The 23077-nt window shown below is 42.2% G+C and overlaps 1 protein-coding gene across 1 annotated transcript in view; it reads right to left on the bottom strand.

Annotated features, from left to right (window-relative positions):
- Positions 1-23077, bottom strand: part of TTBK1 (tau tubulin kinase 1) — an 89130-nt gene that overhangs the window by 23775 nt on the left and 42278 nt on the right. The window contains exons 6-12 of the mRNA XM_083733928.1: positions 22089-22154; positions 17141-17233; positions 16899-17024; positions 14718-14872; positions 12169-12388; positions 9190-9365; positions 6058-6616 (exon numbers count right to left, since the gene is read on the bottom strand). Coding sequence (XP_083590054.1) covers positions 6058-6616; positions 9190-9365; positions 12169-12388; positions 14718-14872; positions 16899-17024; positions 17141-17233; positions 22089-22154 — 1395 coding nt within the window. The remainder of the gene's footprint in view (positions 1-6057; positions 6617-9189; positions 9366-12168; positions 12389-14717; positions 14873-16898; positions 17025-17140; positions 17234-22088; positions 22155-23077) is intronic.

The following is a 23077-nucleotide window of genomic DNA, read 5'->3' on the forward strand; positions in this document are numbered from 1 at the left end:
TTTTGAATCAGCATGCTTAGGATCTTGTTGTTGGCACCCACCTGACTTGAGAGACAATGGAGTGTGCCTCCAGGGGTGAAGCCAAACCACTGCATTAGCAGCACCAAAGTGACCTCCCCAGGGTGCAAGCCTGGGCAGTGTGTATGGAGATCCTGGGCTGCCCAGACAACAAGACCCTCTTCTTGGTCTCGCTGATGTGGCCCAAAGAAAAGCAGAACAATATGTTTGGCACCAGCTTGGCTGCAGGAGTTGCTAGAAGGAGGCATACAAGACGCCATCCAACTATCTGAGGACTCCACTCAGAGTTTGTGTAGGGTTTATTCCTTAGCCTTTCCTTCTCCTGAAGATATCCCACAAGATTGTATTTTCTGTTTGTTTATGCTATAAACAAGATTAATTCCGAAATTTTAAGAGAGGCAGAGAGGCAGACTTATGCAAGTGTCTATATGGATGCTCAGCTAGCTATAAATATACTGCATAGTGCCAACATCTTACACAGGCAATTAACTGTGTGATTAAAATGGTCTACAATAAATAAAAAGTACTAGAGGGCACTTGGAAGTCCCATAGACCACTAGCAAACATCCATCTCCGTAAGACAATGGCATGCTTTGCAGGTAATACAAAGCCATGCATGGTTTGTTTAACTTAACATTGATTTTTTTTACACACCCAAAGCCACCCCAACTAACAAATCAGAGTATGAAACCATGGTTCTAAATTGGCTTAAGAATCTCAGCTTGCTTCAAGCGTGGCTTCTTGTTATATCTGTATGCCAGCTTAATTCTGATTTATGTTGGCACCTGCCCCCAGTCAGTTGCCCAACTACAGAGCATGAAGGAAGAGCAGTTAGAAAATGAAACCAACTTTAGGTAAAAAAAAGTTGTTGTTACTTTGCTCATCTGTGAAACTAAACCTGGCTTGTTCAAAAAAATGTGGTTAAAACATACCATTTCTTAGCTTTACATGTGGAAGCCAGTGGGTTTGCAATGATTCTTTGGATGAAAGCATGGATGAAACATCCCCCTCTGATCTATTGCAAAAGTTTGAGCACTGATAGAGATATTCAAATTTATCCAGCATCTGAATACCCCCATGGATTATACCAGGGTAAATACAGATAAAGGGTAGCCAGTCACCCAAACATCTAAAAACGTGCTGAAACCTGGATTTGCCACATCACACTGCCATCATGGGATTATGTGGGTACTTCATGAAGACATGGGTGCCTCTAACTCCACCATAACTTTCTGGTACTGCTGCTGTGGGCCTGCAATTATTTATTTGTGGAGTTCCCTTCTCCCTTTGCAGTAAACATCTCCTGAAGGGTGTTCACTGTTCATTGCCTCTAGTCTCACCTTGCAGTAGTATCTGGATCCAAGTCCTGCACTGAGCCAAGAGACTTTATTTGGCGTAAGCAGGAATATTCATCAACTAACTACACATGGGTAGAATGAAGTTTAATCTGCTGTACACTCCTAAGGATTGAAGCTTTCATGACATCCTACAGCTTCTAGCCAACATATGTGAAACTATTTATGTAAAGGATTCCGTACCTACCCTTCACCATATGGTCCAGGACTGTGTTACAAAAATATTAAAATGCAATATTAAAATCAGCTAAAACAATTTATGGTGGCTCCTAAAAATAAGTAACTCAGGCTTCAAAGGCCAGGTAAAAGAGGTGTGTCTTCAGCATATGATAAAAGCAATACAGTGTAGGTGCCGGGTGCAGTTCTGTGGGGAGGGAATTCCACAGTTTAGGGAATTTTGTCCTCACCTCCAGGCTACCACACCCAAGGGTGGCGATGCAACTAACAAGAGGGCCCCCTCTGCTGAACTTAACACCCAAGACGCTCTGTAGTGAAGGAGCTTCTCTTTCAGATCATAGAATCATAGAATCATAGAGTTGGAAGAGACCACAAGGGCCATCGAGTCCAACCCCCTGCCAAGCAGGAAACACCATCAGAGCACTCCTGACATATGGTTGTCAAGCCTCTGCTTAAAGACCACCAAAGAAGGAGACTCCACCACACTCCTTGGCAGCAAATTCCACTGCCAAACAGCTCTTACTGTCAGGAAGTTCTTTCTAATGTTTAGGTGGAATCTTTTTTCTTGTAGTTTGGAACCATTGCTCCATGTCCGCTTCTCTGGAGCAGCAGAAAACAACCTTTCTCCCTCCTCTATGTGACATCCTTTTATATATTTGAACATGGCTATCATATCACCCCTTAACCTCCTCTTCTCCAGGCTAAACATGCCCAGCTCCCTTAGCCGTTCCTCATAAGGCATTGTTTCCAGGCCTTTGACCATTTTGATATTTGAGACCTAAGTCATTTAGGGATTTGGACACTAATGTAAGCACCTTGCATTGGGCCTACAAGTGAACTGGCAATCAGTACAGCAATTTTAGAACAGGAGTTAATCTAAATGAGAACCCAAGCCAATAATCTGACTACTGAACTTTGGACCAGTTGAAATCGCCAGTGTGTCTTTAAGAGCACCCTACAAAGAGTGTGCTACAATAATCCAATCTGGAAGTTACCGGAACATAGAGTACAGTGGCCAAGTCATTTCTGTCCAAAAGGGGTCACAGCTGGAAATAGGCAGTCCTAGCCACTTCAGTGCCAAGGTTGGATCCAGGAGTACCCACAAGTTACAGAACTGCAACCCCATCCAGAACAGGCCACCTCCCCACCTTTTCAACACGACTCAGAACCCTGTTAACACCTCTGTCTTACCAGGATTCAGCTTCAATTTATTGGCCTACATCAAATCCATTACTGCTTCCAAACACTGGTCTAACACTTGAACCGCATCATCTGATTCAGAGGGAATGGAGAGATGGAGCTAGGCATCACCTGCACGTTGATGGCACCTTTCTCCAAATCTCCTGAAGACATCTCACAGCAGCTTCAAAAGGTATTAAATAGCATGGGGGGGGCAAGAAGTAACCCTGCAGGATGCCACAGAACTCCCATGGTGCTATAGCTACTTTCTCAAAATGGCTCCACTGTAACGCAGTGTTTCCCAACCCCAGTCTGGAGAGCTCTCTACAAGGATATCATGGCCAAAGATTTTAAAAGCCATAGGGAGGTCAAGGAGAATGAGCAGAGTGACATTCACCCCATTTGTCTCCCAACGAATGTAACCAAGCAGTTTCAGTGCCATGACGAGACCTGGAACCGGACTGAAATGTGACCAGATAATCAGTTTCCTTCAAGCTTGCCTGAAACTAGGCTGTCGTCATCTTCTCGAACACCTTGCCCCAAAAGGGGATATTTGCCACAAAAAAGACATTACTAAAATTTTTTTTAAAAAAGTTCTTATATTCATTACCAAAGCTGAATATTTCCCTCTCATGGTCTCTCCCCCTTAAAATCCTACCTTTTTAAAAGTCATTGAAAAGTACTTGCAAATTTGGTGACATTAATAACAATACTAGGAAGATGAAAGGGAAAATTAGGGAATGTTTGGCTGCCACAAAATCAGTATTTCAGCATTTTTCAAAGAATAATTGAAACCACTGAAAAGGGAAATCTGGCCAGTAGCTTAAAAGCATTGTGTTCTTGTGATCCAGTGGCTGGAACTAGCAAACAAGTCTTCATTGTATTTGTTAATTAAAAGATCTGTAGACCACCTTTTAACAAAATTGATCCCTGGGCAGTTTAATTAATTAAAGGGACAGAATCGACTTTAAAAAGCAACATAGGAATGCCTCATGACATATTTGGAGACACTATTTTCTCACAGAGAATAAGCCTTTGCTCATCATCTACATGACAGGATTAAAGGATTTTAGGAACTCACAAGAATCCTATGCAACTGGTCTAGTTCATGTTATTGGTATCAAATTACTGAGGAACATCTCTCAAAATCACAAGCCTGAAGCAGCTAGAACTTTCTTTAGTGAGATCTACAGTGAGCAAGATTCAAGTCTCAAAATGCCTGTGTGTGTGTGTGTGTGTTTGTACACCCAGGATAGTCAAAATGTTGCACAAATAGCATCTTCTCAACTTTAGTCCTGCCTATTATTGCCTTCCTTTGTCTTGCACCATAATGAAGATTCAAGTGCAGGATTTCTTCCCTTTGGATCACTTTCAGAATACAAGCAGCCTTTTCTTTTCCCCATTCAACCACTGCCCCAATATCCACACATTTGTTCCCCTCATGATCTATGTATTAAGAGTTATTTGTGTAACTTCACAACACATTAATTCAATTATTAATGTTTAGAGCTCTGGTTTGTTTTTTGGTTTTTTACACAGCTATGAACTTAAGCAACGAGTTAGAAAACATAGATTATTCAACCAAATGCAGAAATGGCTTGATTCATGGAACAACCTAGCTATTGGATAAATAATTTTTTAAGGAAACAGCTAGAAAGGTGTAATTGGGAACAAAGGAAACACAAGCAGGTATATATGGGAGCCTGGTGAAGATGTATGGCATTTTAGTTCATTTCAGCAGGATAACTGGGAGTCATTTACTATGTTCGTCTCTCTGGTGTCTACTAGATAACATTTTTCCTATAATGCTTAGCATTTATATAGCACTTTAGAGAGCTAAAAGTGCTTTGCGTACATTATTTTAGTAATAACTCATTTTCTTTAGCTTACCCAAAGGATTGTTATGTGCTGTCGGAAGTTCCTTTAACTTTCTATCACTTTATAGCATAAACATTCTGAATGGCAGTAATATTTGGGGAAAACTCCAGCACTGAAAGAAAACTGAATTGCTATTTCTCCCCCACATTTAACCTAACAAAAGTTATTATGATAACCTACTATGTTTCTTCCCCTAGCTTAATCAAGTCACCTATGTCATGATTCTGGCCTGATGAACCTGGACATGGATCATGAACAGAAGAAGACACCGTTGCTGGACATGGGCATTGACCTAGCTGAGGAAGGGACAGCCAGGTAGGACTGGCATTGTCCAGTAAGACCAGCTGCCCAATCTGGGGAGGAAACAGCTAGAGGAGAAACCAAGCCTCCAGACTCACAGCCAGCAACCTTCCTCATACCCAAGCTGCCAGCCAGAGGCTGCTGAAGATCTGCCCCAGGGATCATAATTACAGAGCCCCACTTACCATTTGTTTTCAACTACAGTACTACCTGCCCTGAGAAGCATTAAAGTGCATCCCCATTCTAATATCATGAAATGGTGGAAAGAATCCCCACCCCTATATCTTAGCCACTTAGCTGAAGCTGTTTTCAGTGAGCTCTGCTGTGGCCCAGCAAAATCCTTACAAATCTGCCTCATCCTACAGCAGAGCTGAACAAGCTGTGTCCATGGGCTAAGAGCATCCCGCAGCTTCACTCAATGTGGCCTCCAACATACAGCATCCTCTGTACTCTCATACTCCCCAGCATTTCTCATATCTTCACCCTGTCCCTATGAACCTCCCATGTTTTCACTTTGTTTAAGTTGCCACCAAGAGGTGGAAGTGAAAAGACACAGGTAAGCAGTCAGAATGGAGCACATGTGAGCTTGGACCACCAACCACAGAGTGCAGTACACTCTAGGCACTACACACTGTGGTTTGGACTTCAAACTCACATGTCTGCCTGCCTACCTATGTCTCTTCTCTTCGCAGCACAGAAAGGAACGGAAACACAGAATGAGGAGCACAGGGGAGGGAGGTGGAAGTGGGGGATTTCAGAGGGGCAGAAAGGGCATATAGGATTTCAGAGGGGCAGAAAGGGCATAACAGGAAATCCACTGAACATCTATGTTTTGACACTTTTTTGCACCGAGGAGGGTTCATGTCATCCCACTTTCAACGGTGGTCTTAATTGATGATGATGATGATGATAATTTATTACGGTCGGAGACTAGCTTAATGGTTTTAATTATTCTTGATGCTGGTGCCATAATAATACTTATATTGAAAACATACCTCTGGAATCTGGTACAGCAGAGTAAGAATCAGACTTGCATTCTCTGTGACAGATTGGGGGTGGGGACGTTTTCCTAGAGGCGACAACTTTACACAATCGAAATGGGAACTAAAGCAAAAAAAAGGGTGAATGGTGCTTATTTTGAATGTCTTACCTGTCTCTCAGGACCAGTAGGCTCGGATTCTCGTCTCCGCTGTCGGATAGCTGGTGCTGAATATAAGGGGGACTGTGTGGGGCTTCCTGGTTGCTGTTCATGTTTGCTGTCAGAGACTGACTGACAATGCCCTTCATGTCTGTGGGAACTGTCCTCCTCAGCCACAGGCTGCATACCCCGGGTTCTCCCATCATGAATTTTCGGCCTCACTGCCGCTTCTGCCCCCAGTCGCCTTCTCTCGTCACCCTCTTCAATAGGCCTCAGCTCCTCGGGCTCTTCATCTGTTGTTCCAGATGTGCTTGGTTCAGCACCAGGGTGGAAGTCCTTCAGTTCTGTTTCCTTATCAATTATAACCCACTCTTTGCTGTCAAAGTCCTCCTCCTCAGCCAGGGGTACCGATCGGAAAGCATTGCTGAGGGCTTCATGCTCCACAGAAGCAGACACATCCATCCTGCCACTTGCCTGCCTGTCTACCTGTCCGGTGTCAATGGACAGCATCTGTGCTGGCTGGGAAGAGCATACAAGCCGTGAAGGAGAACAGGGCAAATCCACTCGTGACCTGAAAATAAGACAAAAAGCCTAAGGGGCAGCAATAATAATAATAATAATAATACCCCACCCATCTAGGCAGCTTACAGTACAAACAAAAACATAGTAAAACGTCAAACATTAAAAACTTCCCAATTCAGGGCTGCCTTCAGGTGTCTTCTAAAAGTTGTGTAGTTCTTTATCTCCTTGACATCTGATAGGGGGGTGTTCCACAGGGAGGGTGTCACTGCCCAGAAGGCCCTCTGCCTGGTTCCCTGTAACTTCACTTCTCGCAGTGAGGGAACCACCTGAAGGCCCTCAGAGGCAGACCTCAGTTCTGGGCTGAGCGATGGAGGTAGAGACCTCCTTCAGGTATTGTGGGCTGAGGCCGTTTAGGGCTTTAAAGGTCAGCACCAACACTCTGAATTCCACTAGAATTCAGCTCAAGATTTAAGACTAAAGGTTTACTGAAGTGTAATATTGATAAACACAAGTTCTTGTGCAATAAAGACACTATATAATTTTTAATAGCAAATCATCTGAATGCACCTTTCACGAATCACATGGCAAGATTTGCTATTTACCAAGTATTCAAGGTCTCCTAAAAACTGAAGTCCCATTGCTTTGCATGTTCCTCTCCTTCTGAAATATCTGCAGAATGCTCTGCACAAAATCTTCACTCCTGGGTCTTGTTACAGACCTGGGAGGATTTTAGCTGCTAGTACCCAAATACAACTGCCCCTGTCCTGCTACAGATACTCCCCAGTAAAGGGGCATCACACTACTAGCTGAATGCAGGACTGAAATTGAACAAGAGGCTCCACCTGAGCTTAGTTCCAGAAACTACATGTTGTTCCAGATCAAGGTCCTGAATTTTTTAAAAAGTGAGTGGTTCATTCTGAACATACATATCTGGAAGTTTAAGGTATGTGAACATATTGCTTCTCATCCCTACAAACAGCTTTGCACAACAAGGCAGCTACTTGCTTTTCTTGTCCATGTTTTCATATAATCGCCTAAAAGCAGAACTTTCAGACAACCAAAAGAAACCTTGTGTTATGATTGAACATTGATTGTGTAAGTGTATATCTAAAGACAATGGATAAAACGAGCACCCTTAGATGTACAGCTGGATAAGTGTTTAATGGCTATCATATTTGTATTTATTTAAAAACCAATAAAGATTGTTTTAAAATTTAATAATCTTGTGTTAATCTCATGAACTACTTTTTCATTCTGTTAAAACCTATCATTGAAAGTTCTCAAACTTCACTCAGAACCAATTGTATTAATATTTTGAAAGTGAAAAAAGTAAGTGCAAAATGATGACTTCGTTGAGTTCATAACCTTTTTATAAATCTACAATCTGAATTTGAGTTATCCCTGCTGTGACTGCATACCGTGCAGTAAATATTATGCTGTATTTTATCAGTAATTATCAAGCCTTTCCAGGAGAAAGAGTTGCCCAAAACAGATCCACCAACAGGGGAAATAGATGGCATGCTAGTGATAAAACTAAAAGTAACCCCAGAGCCTAAATAAAATAATGGAAAATTCCCCTATCCTCTTATTAACTGATTGTAACCATATTACATGTCCTCTTGGTTTCTAGAATCCTCATCCGAACTGGATTTCTAGACCTCTCTGATATTGGGAAAGCTCTCATTACTCTTAAGGCAGAACATATTTAAACACCAATAATATGGTTATTTTTCTTGAATAAAAATGAATTGTGCTGCCCTTTTCCATTAGTATCTGAATACAGCAGAGTGTTCCTGAGATGTTGTGCCATCATAAGTCACCTTCACCATAAAACAGCAGAATAATCTTTAGCATGCAATAAACAATTCTATTAGGAAAGTATTACAGCAGATACTACCCACAATGGGTAAGCTCTGTACATCCAAGCATTCATTCATTTTGGATGATAGGGATCCAAAATGGTGCTTGGAAATGGGAACTCATTGTCTTTCACAAACTTACTTTCCGTTTTTTTAAATAAAACCCTATTAAGCTTAAACTGTAAAGACTTCAGACATCTCCTAAAACCTCAGTTTTCTACCCAGGCCTATCTGGATGCTTGAAAGTTTTATCCTGTTCAGTTGCTGACTTGATGTTTTAAATGATAGGTTTTTTATGATGTTCTGTGTAATAAATACACTATATAATGTGTAACAGCAAATCTCCAGAGAGGTTTTTGGCAATGCCAACTTCTGCACTGGAAGAAAAGCATCTGGTGACTGTGTTTTTCTGCTAGTGATTTTCAGAACTATCAACAAGAGGCTAGGATTTATGTCTTGTGAAAGGAAAGGATTCTTCCAGTTTCTCTCACATAGAAATAAACATTCTTTCACACAGAGAAGAAACTTTCTAGAACCTTCTTGAACTCATCAGGAATAGGAAGGATCTCTACACAGCTGATCAATACTTTCTGTACTAAGAAATAAAACTGACATATAATTTACTTATTTGTATTTTACTTGTATTTTGATTTTATAAATTTCTGTAAACCACTTAGGGATTTCTGTAAAAAAAAATCTTTAGTGGTATATAATTTTTTTAAATAAGTAAATAATAAAAAGTCCACGTGGACAATAAACAAACCTTCGCTCGTGCTGATCTCCTTTCCCATCGGCAGTGGAGAGGCGCTCAGACTCAGGGCTGTTCACACGACGGTATCTCAGAGAACGCCCTTGAGTAGTAGGGGAATCTGGTGCAGCTCGCACTGGGGAGCTTGGGCACACACCACTTTTCTGATCTTCTTCTGCCAAACATTGTGTCTGCAAAAGATAGCAAACCCCCAAAACAACATTACAGATCCAGCTAAGGCACTGTAGTGAACGTGATGCCAATCTCAGAAGCATCATTTGGAAGACTCAGGGCAATACAATCATGTTTATACTGTCTTGACTGACCTTTTTTATGAAGACGACAAGTGGTGCCCCGCAAGACGAATGCCTCGCAAGACGGAAAACTCGCTAGACAAAAGAGTTTTCCGTTTTGGAGGTGCTTCGCAAAACGAATTTCCTATGGGCTTGCTTCGCAAGACGAAAATGTCTTGCGAGTTCCTGCGGTTTTTTTCCCCCTTTCCCCCCCTTTTTCTAAGCCGCTAAGCCGCTTATCCGCTTAGCCAATAAGCCGCTAAACGCCACTAAAAGCCGCTAAACCGCTAATAGCGCTAATCCGCTAAGCCGTCAATGGGCTTGCTTCACAAGACGAAAAAACCGCTAGACGAAGAGACTCGCGGAACGGATTCTTTTCGTCTTGCGAGGCACCACTGTAGTCACAATTCAAAGGAATTATGAAACTGACACTGAGCACCAAGGCAGAATTGGAAGTTTATGATGGATTCTTCCTAACTTTAGCCCTGTTCAAATATTCACAAAATATTCATGGTGGTGGAACAGGAACATGACAATCTCCAGCACCCTCTTTGTGCACAATGCAGAGAATGACTAGATTAGAGGGCACATGCTCTCACATGTCTCAGAGCTGGTTCATATGTTATTTTCCTTAGGTTCCTCTTGCATTGTCTATTCAAGTAAACGGCATAAGAGAAGGCAGTCATGAAGGATTGCAACAGTTACTTCCACTATCCAATGCAGGCTGCTCAGAGGAAATAACTGTGATCTAAAAGGAGTATCTCCTTTGACATTATTATCCGCGTGTGAGTACATACAGCAAAATTAAGTGGCAACTTTAGTTCATATCATTTTGTTGATGGTATCTCTTCTGTGAGCCGCCATCTTTTGATTTATAGGAAGAAAAGCAGCACCCAGAAACCTGGATTCCAAGTAGGTAGAGCAGTATTTGTAATTAGAGCTATATTAGGTAAAATACCAGTGTCTCTCAAGCTCCTGTATCATTGATTTTTACCGAAACCCAAAGCACTTCACTCATTAATTTCAAATCTTTTCACAGCTGCAAAACTCATGAAGGAAATAAATAGATAAAGCAAGGAATCCGAGTGAAATTGGAAGGCTAATGGATAGGGAGGACAATGTAAATAAATATTTGTTGTAACATGTTGTCCTTAATCACGGTTGAAAGCATAGGTATAAACCTGGTCTATGTACCTATTTTTGATATGGAAATGTCTCAAAGAAATGCCAAGAAATATGATGTTTACATGTCAGGCAAGAAGAACCACTTCCTTTGGATGAATCTACAAATTCAAAATGCGGTGCTCTATTTCTTGCAGAAAGCCTTTAAAAGGCCTGTACAATACAACAATTCTCTCATTCTCTTTTCTTTTCTTTTTAAATAGTAAATTTTATTAGTATTTTCCACACAACAAAACCCCCCCGAAAAATAACAATACACAAAACACAAAAACAAGCATATAAAAAGCAAATCCAAATCTTACAATTTAATAATATAAACACTAAAAAGGAAAACAAACATTGACTTCCACCAATCTCACAGCACCTCCTTTACCTCTCATTGTATCTTCATGTTTTCCTTATCATCTCTATCCTAACATCTAGATATAAATCCCTCTTTCTTATCCTTTTTCACAAGGTTATTCCGACTCAGCCAGATTTCTGTCCTCGAACCTTGACTTTTGAGGTATTCATTTAGGCACTCCCATTCTTTTTTTACTTCACTTTTTTTGTTTTTGTCTTATTATATCTGCCAATTTGGCTAATTCTAAATATTCTGAAGGGGGACGCGGGTGGCGCTATGGGTAAAAGCCTCAGCGCCTAGGGCTTGCCAATCGAAAGGTCGGCGGTTCGAATCGCCACGGCGGGGTGCGCTCCCGTTGCTCGGTCCCAGCGCCTGCCAACCTAGCAGTTCAAAAGCACCCCCGGGTGCAAGTAGATAAATAGGGACCGCTTACTAGCAGGAAGGTAAACGGCGTTTCCGTGTGCTGCGCTGGCTCGCCAGATGCAGCTTTGTCACGCTGGCCACGTGACCCGGAAGTGTCTCCGGACAGCGCTGGCCCCCGGCCTCTTAAGTGAGATGGGCGCACAACCCCAGAGTCTGTCAAGACTGGCCCGTACCTTTACCTTAAATATTCTGAAAGCTTACATAACCATTCTCCCCTAGTGGGTAACGGATTCCTTTTCCAATACTCAGCCACCAGGATTCTTGCTGCAGACATTGCATATAAGAAAAATTTAGTTTTGTCTTTTGGAATATCGTCATTTAAAATTCCTAAAAGGAATGCCTCTGGCCTTTTACTATATGATATTCTTAGTATTTTCTTTATTTCTTCATGGATCATGCTCCAAAATTTCCCAATTTCGGGGCATGTCCACCACATATGGTAGAAGGTTCCTTTTTGTTTCTTACATCTCCAGCACTTATTATTATATACTTTATTCATTTTTGCCAGCTACCCTTTCCAATTCTTCCTGTTCCTTTACCCCCATATTTTTCGTTAATAATTTAGATTTTTCTTTATTTAAGTTGAAGCCCGATACTCCTCCGTACTCAGTCAGTTTCTGTAAGGCTCTTTTATCATTCTCTTTTCATTTGTAATGCTATATTTGTGACTGAATAATGTGAAGTTCTCAATTCTTAACAGAAACCAGCAGGAAAAAGAAACAGTGCCCATTCAAAAAGATCAAAGGACTTTACTTTGCTGATGCTGATCCTGAGCTTGTTGCGGTTCACATCCGTCTCTTCCCAAACCTCTCCTTCATTGAAGGCAGTGTTTGGAGCCTGGCCTAAGCTTTCCACTGGCCGGCCAGGCAAGATTGGGGGAGCATTTTCCTGGTCGCTCAGGTGCTCGCCTTGCAAAACATCCTCCGTGTTCTCACGAAGTAAATCTCCAGGAACTGGAGTGACATTAACCACACTAGAGGGGAGACATGCAACAGCATCAGATGAAAAGGTCCTGATAGCACAGTCAGCTTTCTATTAATTATCATCATCATCATCATCACTTTGATGTATATACTGTCCTTTATCAAAAGATCACAGTATACAACATTAAAACATATTTTACAGAGCATAATAAAAACATAAAAGAAAGCATTAGTTGTTAGGAAATCTGCCATATCAGGAAAAACTGGCCACTCTCCAGGCACCCGGCACGATTTCCTGGTGACCTCCCTGTCTGCATTCCCCGGCAGATGCAGGCTAGGTCGCGATCGGCGATCCTCCTCAGCATGAGAAGAACACACCGCTCTTCCCCCCCTCCCAGGTAGGGGGAAAGAGAGACAGAAATGTATTTACATGCTGTCAGGGGTTCAGGAGCAGAGACACAGGAGGGGGAGCAAATGGAGAGTGAGGAGGAGGAATCCGAGTGGGGTGGAGGCAGTGACAGTGGCCAGAGTCATTCCACGAGCCTCTCCAGCGAATCGGAAGATTCACAGAAGGGAGCGCCGATGGCCAGGGCAAAGGGGGCTCCAGGGGGAAAACCCCAGGAGGAAGGGGCCAGCGGGGACTCCCTGAGCAGCAGTTGGAAATCAGGACCAGCTTCCCCACCAGAGCGCAGTAGGGAGGGGGAGTCCCAGGAATCGGGACCAGTGTTCTCACCACCAGCGAGAGGAGATGAGTCAGGTTTGACCACGCCCACATCGGAGAGCGGGGAAACGGTCAGGAGGAAGGTTACCGGCTGGGCGCGCGCGCCAAGTTCAAATGTACAGGCGAGCAGCACAGCAGGGAGCCCGGATAGGGAGCCAGGTCCTAAAGCCCGCCGGAAGGAAGGGCAAGACTCAGGGGGGTCAGCATCAGAAGAGTCCAGGAAGGAGGAGACCCCAGGGGGCAGAAGGACCCAGAGGAGGAAGGAACAGCGCAGGAGGTGGAGCCGGGCTAGGATCTTGAACTGGTGCGGAAGGGATAGTGACTCAGAGGGGACTTCGCCGATCTAGAGTCTAGACGTAGGGCTGCGCGCTTCAATAAAGACTTTTGTACATTACATCAACCGGGCGTTGGTCCTCTGTGAGCTGGGACCTAGAGGCAGTCCTGACACATGCCTTTATTTCTGTCTTTGCAGCATTACAGAGAAAACACGTCTGCTCTCATCAGAGTCCATCAGAAGAGAGAGAAAACTCCACCTCCTGTACTTCCTGTACAGGTCATATTACACTCTGAGCTAATTCTGGTGCTTTGCACTGAAAATAGACCCTCCCTCTGTTCCCACGAAACAGTTCCAACATTCCCATTATGTTTTGCTTCCAAGCCACCTGCTGCTCGCGGTCGCATTGCATCCATATCGTAACATTAGTAATAGATATAATAATAATAAATAATCATAATAACAGCCCCCCCCTTAACAGGCCATAGATTATTTAATGGATGATGGCCTGGGTAAAGAGGAATGTTTTTGCCTGGTGCCTAAAGTCATGTAATGATGGCACCAGGTAAGCCTCTCCATGGAGAGCATTTCACAGATATGGAGCTACCACAAAAAGGCCCGTTCTCATGTTGGCACCCTCCAAACCTCCCGGGGAGGGGCAACGTAGAGAAGGACCTTGGATGTCAAGCACAGGGTCCAGGTCAGTTCGTATAGGGAGCGGTGGTTCTTAAGGTATTGAGGTCCTAAGCCTTGTAATGTCACACAAGCTCCCAAATTGTGTAGGCCTGAACGTGCCTTCTACAGCCCATTTGAAAAAGTGCTTTCTTCTTACAGAAGGGCATGCACAGTGCTGAAGAATGGAGGTGGCAAGAACCCAAGGTTTGGCCTGGAGGGCAGGTGGGGTTTTTCCTAGCTAGGCTTTCTCCATCTGCCTTATTTTACTGGCTTCAGAAACAGTATGGTACTGAGGCAGTGCCACAAAGACCCCACCAGAGAGCAAGCACTATCCTGGATAATGTACTATCACACTGAGCATGTTGCAACAGTCTACCTTTATGAGATACAACAACCTGAGCAGAACATGATGTCACCAAATGCCACAGGAGTGATTGTACTAGGTATCTCATCAAGTGGCTATATTGTGATGTGGGAGGAGACAGTCCAAGATCACACTGTTTAAATGAATGGATTACATGATATTCACATACATTCATGACATTATCAGAACTGTAACCAAAAACTATCTTCTGGGAATTCTTGCCATTGTAAAACGAACAGTATATAGGGTATACAATAAAAAATAATGTCCCTGAAGAATGACTGATTCCTCTTGTAAGATTCTGCAAATGTTGACAACACCAAGGGCTGTGACTGTGTCACTCACCCAAACATAGCTGCTGTCTGCCTTGTGTTCTGCTGAGGTGGAGTAGAGGTGCTTGTAGATAATAAAATATCTGTACCGGCTTTTTCCCAATCAAAGGCCTCGTTCTCAGTAATACCTCTTTCTTTCATGCTGTTTTCAAACACAGTCATGATGAGCTAGAAGAAAAGCAAATTATAATAAGGTTCATATGTTCATTGACAGTCAGAAAGAACAGGAACACAGAAAGCCACCTTATACTAGACTTTTCCTTCAACTAGTCCAGTACTGTCTACTCTGACAGGCAGCAGAAATCTAGGGGTTCGGATCCTTTTACCTGAAGTTGTCAGGGACAGAACTTGAGATGGGAGCATTCTGTATGCAGAACAGGTATTCTACCACTGAGTTATGGCCTCTCCTCAAATAATCTTTTAAAAGAATTTCCCTATGCATTTTCTGATTTTCATCTGGTGTAGAACAATATATAGCAACTGTCAGGGGTAACAGTCTTATGTAACTTTCACCAAATACTGTCAACCCTGGTTAAAGCTGTTATGAAAAGGAGCAATGCAGCAGCGAGCTGCAGCTGGCTGGAAAAGCCAAACAGGATGTTGATGTTTGTGACTGTACCGTGGGAGCAAAGTACAGTCTATTCACTGTACTGAGCACCAGATGTTAGCTCAGTGTGTCACCTGACATGTACTGGAAGTACAGGGGTGGAGTTATTCTCTCTGCTGTTGGTGTTTGAAGAGTGCAGACATGTTTCTCTGTACTGCTGCATAGACAGAAATAAAGGCATGTAAATACATTTCTGTCTGTCTCTTCCCCCTCCTGGGGAAAACAGGGAGGAGGGAGAGTGGTGTGTTCTTCTCACGTTAAAGGAGAATCGCCGATAGATGACCTTGCCTGTCTCCTGCCGGGGGTCGCGGGCAGGGAGGTCAACAAGTAATCGGAGCCGGGTGCCTGGAGTATGGCACATTCCTCTGACTAGGCTCGAAGATTACAACAAAAGCTAGCCATCTCAGGACACGTCTGAGAGGAAACATCTCCTGCTTAAAGGTTCTGCATTTGTGCACCAACCTGAAGTACTACTGTGAGCCAAGCAGACAATGCAGCTTGCATTGACATCCCTAAGATTCTTATCTTAAGCTTGGATTGCAGGGTGCTCTGAATGGGGAAAATCAACAAGAGAGGAAGGGAGGAGTACTCTTAGTCACAAAGAATCCCCAAGTGACAACAGCAGTAAGTATACAATTGGGCATAATCTGTGGTACAAAAGGTATTATTTGCTGTTTATAATAAAATCTACAACAACTTGCAAATGATCCATGTGTTCTGTTATCTAGCAGCTGCACAGTCGCTGCACAATGGGAGGCCAGTCCACTAATCCATATAATATTGCCTTAGTCATGACTATGAAAAATAATCTTAGAGTAATTTCAGAATCTGATCTCAGATCACAGGTACCAGCTATAGCAGGGAACTCAATCCATTTCAGCATTTGAATATCCTGGGAGAAAGCCCTTTAAGCCATTGGCTAATGTGTGCAAGCATTTTCTTTTCTATACATCATAGATGGGGGTAGATGGGACATTTGGCCCTCAAGATGTCGCTGACCTACAGTTCTGGTCAGTCCCAGAAAGCACGGGGCAATCGTTACAATGCTGAGCTATAGTTGATCAACTTCTGGAGGGCCAAAAGTTCCCCACACCTATGATAGATAGTGAAAAACAGTCTAGATACATAGGTGTAAGAATTCATTTGTTACCATCAAAGGTGTTGCACACACAACTCATAAAATATACCGTAAATCATTCTATTAATCCATTTCTACATTCCTCAAATCATGTTTTAGCAAACGAACTGGATTTGAATCATCCTAATTAGCTGTTTGTGGGGATGGCTGGATACCATCTCGAAAAGTATTATCGTAGGACTTAATACTCCTTTGAAACAAAACAAATGGATATAATCTACAGTTTCGGAATAACTGCAATCTTGAGAAGGGACAAATATGCTGCTTCCATTTGGATCATATTTTGAAGGCATGGGAAATTGTCAATGGACAATTAGGGCTCTCCCAAGCATTCCAGCTAGCTCTTCCCACACAAACAACATTCCCAACACATTTGGGAAATACCATTTTATTGGTTTTAAGATGAAAAGGACACACCTCTCTGTTATTATAGGTCTCAGAGTTTTTACCTGATAATCTGGTTTAGTAAAGTAATCCAGATTTGCAATGTGATCCAGAAAAAGGTGGAACTCGGAAGGCATATGTTTTAGCAGCATTCGATGTTCATATTTCTCTTTAATCATACCAACTTGCTCCTGCAAAGAAAAAATACCATCACACAACAGTACACTACACATAACATGAAACTTCAGGCAGATAAAATGACCAAGAAAATGGAGGGCCTTATTCAGTCACTGACTGAGTTCTCTACCTTATCTTTTATCTTGCGCCACGGAAGCTGACCAACTGCAAACTCCACCAGCATGTAAAAAAGGGACCACAGGTCATCATGTCGACCCATCTCCTGGAGAAAAATGAAAGTACAAAAATCAAGCTGCTAATAGTGTCTTCAACTTTACGACAGAGCAGGTGACTGCTGCCCTATGATTCAGTTGATGATAAATCCACTGCACATACAATTAAGAGCAGGCTCACAGAATGTAATGAAAATGATGTATAGGTGGTATTTAACACTGGCGAAACTTGCCAAAATTTATAGGATGAGGAACAAACTATGTTGGAAGTGTGGAGAGAAAGATGGAGATTTTTATCATACAATATGTGGTGGGAATGTGATAAAGTAAAAGTATTTTGGGAATTGGTCTACAATGAACTAAAAAAGATGTTTGGATATACCTTCCCCAAAAAAACCTGGGGCTTTTTTACTGGGTTTGATGGGAGAAGAAATTGCAAATAGACCAAAGACTATTTATGTATGACACAACAGCGGCAAGAACTTTATTAGCCCAAAGATGGAAATTGCAGGAACTACCTATGATTGAGGAGTGGCAGACAAAGATAATGGACTTTGCGGAACTAGCCAAGCTGACAGGCAGGATCTGGAACCAAGATGACCAAAGTTTCAAAGAGATTGGAGTAAATCTATTGGGTATATGATAATTATTGTAAAAATGTGAAGACACTAGTGGGATTGATATAAATTCTGCAATGAAAAAACTGTAACTCTCAAGATAGACCATTGAGACAGAGTTGATCATAAGGATATAAGGGATATAAAGGTCTAAAGTAGAGGATATAAAGTGTGACACAAAGATTTTAAAATTAAAAACCGGTTGAAGGGATGGAGAAAAGTCATGAGCTCAGTAGAGCAAAAATTTATTTGTTTTGTTATTGGTATGCTGAAACATTGTGTTAAAAAAGAAATTAATAAAAAAAAATATTTTTTAAAAAGCAGGCTCTCACAAGGTTAAAGATCTAGAGTAATGGTTTTCAAACCTTCTGTCTCTGGGGAACTTTTTCTACATTGCATTTTCTCTTGAGAAATTCATGTATATCAATCATGGAACCTCTTTACAAGAGGCTTCAGCAAAATTTGAATTACAGAGGCCCAAAGAGGTTGGGCCCAAAGAGTTGTGGGGGTTTTTTTGTGTTTGTTTTTTGAAGGCCACATGATATGACTAAAATTGGGAAGAGTTGAAGGGTGAAATTTATGGATTTCATTAAGTCCTCTCTACCTATTTCCGCATTGCCTTGTAGCTTAGCATGTGGTCTACCTGCAGGCTAGACCCAAGACAACAAAACAGGCTAAAAGACAACAAAAGCTGTATGCTACAGGAAAGGATTAGGAGATGACAAACTGTCAGAAATTGTGGAGGTAGATTGACCAGTAAAGTATTTTTCTAGGTATGCATCTCCCATGTGCTCTAATATTTTTGACACTTACTAGTATTAGCCTGCCATTAGCATGCTAGGTGCATGCCTTAGCATGATCCTAGCATGCTAATGTCACATGCAAAGAGGCCAACAACCATGGTAAGTGTTTTTAAACATGGTGTGTATAGAATGCTTACAATGAGGGTGGGAATACCAGGCCCTGGAACCAAATCTGGCCCTCCGTCCTCTCTACCTGGCCCAGGGTGCTTTCCCCCAGGCCACACCTCTTGCGTCACACACAGATGGCTCATAAATGTCCTAAAACTCCAATAATGACTTTTATAGAGCAGAGTATATGAGTGTGTAGAAACTAGCCTACAATACAAAGTTAACTTTTACATTTATTGAACTGCCCACTATTGTCTGCGGTCTAATCCATCACTGGCATGTGGACCCTAGAAGGCTGCATAGAAAGGACTGAAGCCCTCAGGCTGAATAAGTCTATTCACCCCTGGGCCATAGGAGCCATCATTTCAAAAATAAACTAAAAGCAATTTAATCTTGTTCAATGACAAATTTTGGAAGTCTTTGGCTACAGAGAAAAGATCTTGCAAGGTTGGATACAGTGTGTGGGCTAACTATCCCTTCTGAGCAGCAATCACTATGAAGATGAACTCTATACTACCTTTAGTGCCGTACTGTATATTACCCTGTGAACCTTAGAGTTAAAAGGCATTTTAGAAATATAATGCAGAATAAAGCACCACTAATAATAACAATGTTCGGTATTTCTGAATCTCTCTTCCCTTGTTCCACAAACAGGTGATGTCACAATGTCAGAACTACTTCTTACAACATAGATTCAGACACATTGCCTGAAACAATTGCCTTCCTTCAGGATTTTCCACTTCGTAGATGAAGAATGACTTCCTCTCCTCATGCCCATCAAAAGATAAAGTATAAATTGGGGGCATTGCAGAGCAACTAAGATATTATTGCACTGAGCAAAAGGGAAGATGAAATTGCTGAGCAAAGATGTGAACATCATTTCACTGTGCAGCAGTACTGTCTTTAGTACGAAATATCATCTCTTTTACATCTTTCAGTGGGTAGCTTATTGAGTGCAAATGTAGCACAGTGACTCAAAGCTTGCTACAGCCATGAATGCACTAGGTGACCCCAGAGCAAGCTATTCTATCTCAGTCTGCATTCTCCCCTTCTGCAATGTGGGGATAATCTGAAATACCCCGAACATTCAAATAGCACTATAAAATGTTGACAGTTCTTGGCAGAGCCTGGCAGATAATGCTATTGTAGATAAAACCTGAGAGTAAGATGGATTTTCTTTCAGACAAGTAGTCATTAAAAAATTAGGAAGTGTGAAATGGATGGCTCGGGCAACCAATTTTGGGTGGTATGAAAGAGCAGCATTTTTATAGTATTGTATATTACTGTTTTTTTACTGCTAGGGAGAGGTGCCGGTGATATTTTCTGCCTCAAGTGCTAAGCTAACTTGGCTTGCCTTGGGTACCATGCACCTTTATTTGGGGGGAGGGCAGGGTACCATTTGCTATTCTGCCTCAGCTACAACAGCTAACAAATGATACTGACCTGGTATTTAACTATATTCCACAGAGGAATCAGCAATACTACTACTATTTCAAACTATGTATGATAAATCTATGCACAGCCATAAGACAGTGATCACTAATAGCTCAGATGACTTTTAAATACCAATCACAGCGAAGCATTGTTTTATCATTGCAACACGCGGCAAGGATAGCAATAACTGCTATCATATTCCAAACATCCGATAATCAAATGCTGGGAACAAATGCCAGGGGAAAGCTGAGGCCCTCCTGCCCTTCCTGTGAGCATCTAGAGGCATCTAGCTGGCTACCGCTGGAAACAGAGTTCTGGCTTAGATGGACTTTTGGTGTGATCTAGCAGGCCAGTGTTTATGCTGAAACAATAGCTAGGAAATCACAAGCAGGCAATTTGCATGGACAATGAGCAATCATGATAAGAGGTTTCATAAGGGTATACTTTCTTGGAATTTCAACATTAGACACTGTATTTTGCCCACCAAGTCTGAAAAACAGTTTGTGGTGCTCCTATATAAGACCATGCTATATTCAAAAAAACTTTTGCTTGTGTGTACTCAGTTCAAAATGGTTTATCCATGACTAATAATAATAATAATAATAATAATAATAATAATTTTTTTTTATTTATACCCTGCCCATCTGGCTGGGCTTCCCAAGCCACTCTGGGTGGCTTCCAGCAAAATATTAAAATACAGTAGTCTGTCAAACATTAAAAGCTTCCCTAAACAGGGCTGCCTTCTGATGTCTTCTAAAAGTCTGATAGTTGTTGTTTTCTTGGACATCTGGTGGGAGGGCGTTCCACAGGGCAGGTGCCACTACCAAGAAGACCCTCTGCCTGGTTCCCTGTAACTTGGCTTCGCACAGTGAGAGAACCGCCAGAAGGCCCTTGGCACTGGACCTCAGTGTCTGGGCAGAATGATGGGGATGGAGACGCTCCTTCAGGTATACTGTACCGAGGCCATTTAGGGCTTTAAAGGTCAGCACCAACACTTTGAATTGTGTTCAGAAATGTACTGGGAACCAATGTAGGACTTTCAAGACTGGTGTTATGTGGTCTTGACAGCCACTCCTAGTCACCAGTCTAGCTGCCGTATTCTGGATTAGTTGTAGTTTCTAGGTCACCTTCAAAGGTAGCCCCACATAGAGCACATTGCAGTAGTCCAAGCGAGAGATAACCAGAGCATGCACCACCCTGGCGAGACAGTCTGCAGGCAGGTAGGGTCGCAGCCTACGTACCAGATGGAGCTGGTAAACAGCTGCCCTGGACACAGAATTGACCTGCACCTCCATGGACAGCTGCGAGTCCAAAATGACTCCCAGGCTGCGCACCTGGTCCTTCAGGGGCACAGTTACCCCATTCAGGACCAGGGAGTCCTCCACACCTGCCCGCCTCCTGTCCCCCAAAAACAGTACTTCTGTCTTGTCAGGATTCAACCTCAATCTGTTAGCCGCCATCCATCCTTCAACCGCCTCCGGACACTCACACAGGACCTTCACCGCCTTCACTGGTTCTGATTTGAAAGAGAGGTAGAGCTGGGTATCATCCGTGTATTGATGAACACCCAGCCTAAACCTTCTGATGATCTCTCTCAGCGGCCGCATGTAGATGTTGAAAAGCATGGGGGAGAGGACAGAACCCTGAGGCACCCCACAAGTGAGACCCAAGGGTCTGAACACTCATCCCCCCCACCACTTTCTGAACACGGCCCAGGAGGAAGGAGCGGAACCACTGTATAACAGTGCCCCCAGCTCCCAGCCCCTCTAGGCATTCCAGAAGGATGTTATGATTGATGGTATCAAAAGCCGCTGAGATACAGCACACATAGTAGTGCTATGAGTTTGCAGACACCTTGTCTTCCAAAATGGCTCCGGCTTTTGCACTACCTGGCAGAATACTGAACAGGGAATTCTCCCACCTCCCCAAAAAGAAATACTCACTCTGTTTTTATGAGCATTCACTGAAGCATAGCGGACTGTTCCCCGGAAACCAGCAACATTACGAGGCTAATGGGAAAGATAATGAAAAATTAAATTTAAACATCAAACTTAAGAATTAGCAGAGCTGTTAATGTTTTATTTATCACTCAGGGCCATAAACCACTTTAATTACATTTGTTAACTTGAACTGATGCCCTAGGTAGGCATTTTGGTTAGACATTAAAAGTTGCTCATTGATTAAACCCCTCAGGAACAGTTAAAACATGACAGTGGAAAAGCCACTTGTACTTCACAGTGCTTACAAGAGATCTAATTACAGTTTGTTTGTTTGTTTGTTTGTTTGTTTGTTTGTTTGTTTGTTTAAAAAATATTCTGCTAAGGATAAGCCCTCCCTAAAAGGGAATACTTCCACCTTGAGTGGACAGAGCCCAACCTCATCTCTGTAGAAAACCAAAAACCAATGGTTTCAAGTCAATTAAACTTCAGAGCAAGTGAGAAGTCCAAAATGGTTTCTATAATCCTTTAAGTGACTACAGAAAATGAACATTACAGCCTCATCTTCCCTTTAATAAAACCCATAATTATAGTTGCAAACACAGGATGCTTCTGTCAACTGTTCCAATTAATTACCTTAATTCACATTGGCTTGGTTCACACATAACAATAAGCCATGGTTTAGTAAACTATTATTTATTAAACAATGGTTTGTTTCATCATCAACTCTACCCAGCAGATCTGAAGCAATGGCTTGTTGGCTTATTTAAATAATAATAAACCTTGGTTTATTCTAATTGTGGCTTGGCATAATGTGCTAACAAGACACCCTTACTGAGTTATAAAAATATTTATATATTGCCATGTTATAAAAATATATCAAACCATATAAAAGTTAAAAATATACATCAATTAAACAACTGTGGATTCTTAATTACCTGATTGGCCTGGCAGAATAGAAAAGTTTTAAGCAGGCATTTAAAAAATTGGCCATG

The sequence above is a fragment of the Podarcis gaigeae genome, assembly GCF_964106915.1.
Source record: "Podarcis gaigeae genome assembly, chromosome: 3".
NCBI lineage: Eukaryota > Metazoa > Chordata > Lepidosauria > Squamata > Lacertidae > Podarcis > Podarcis gaigeae.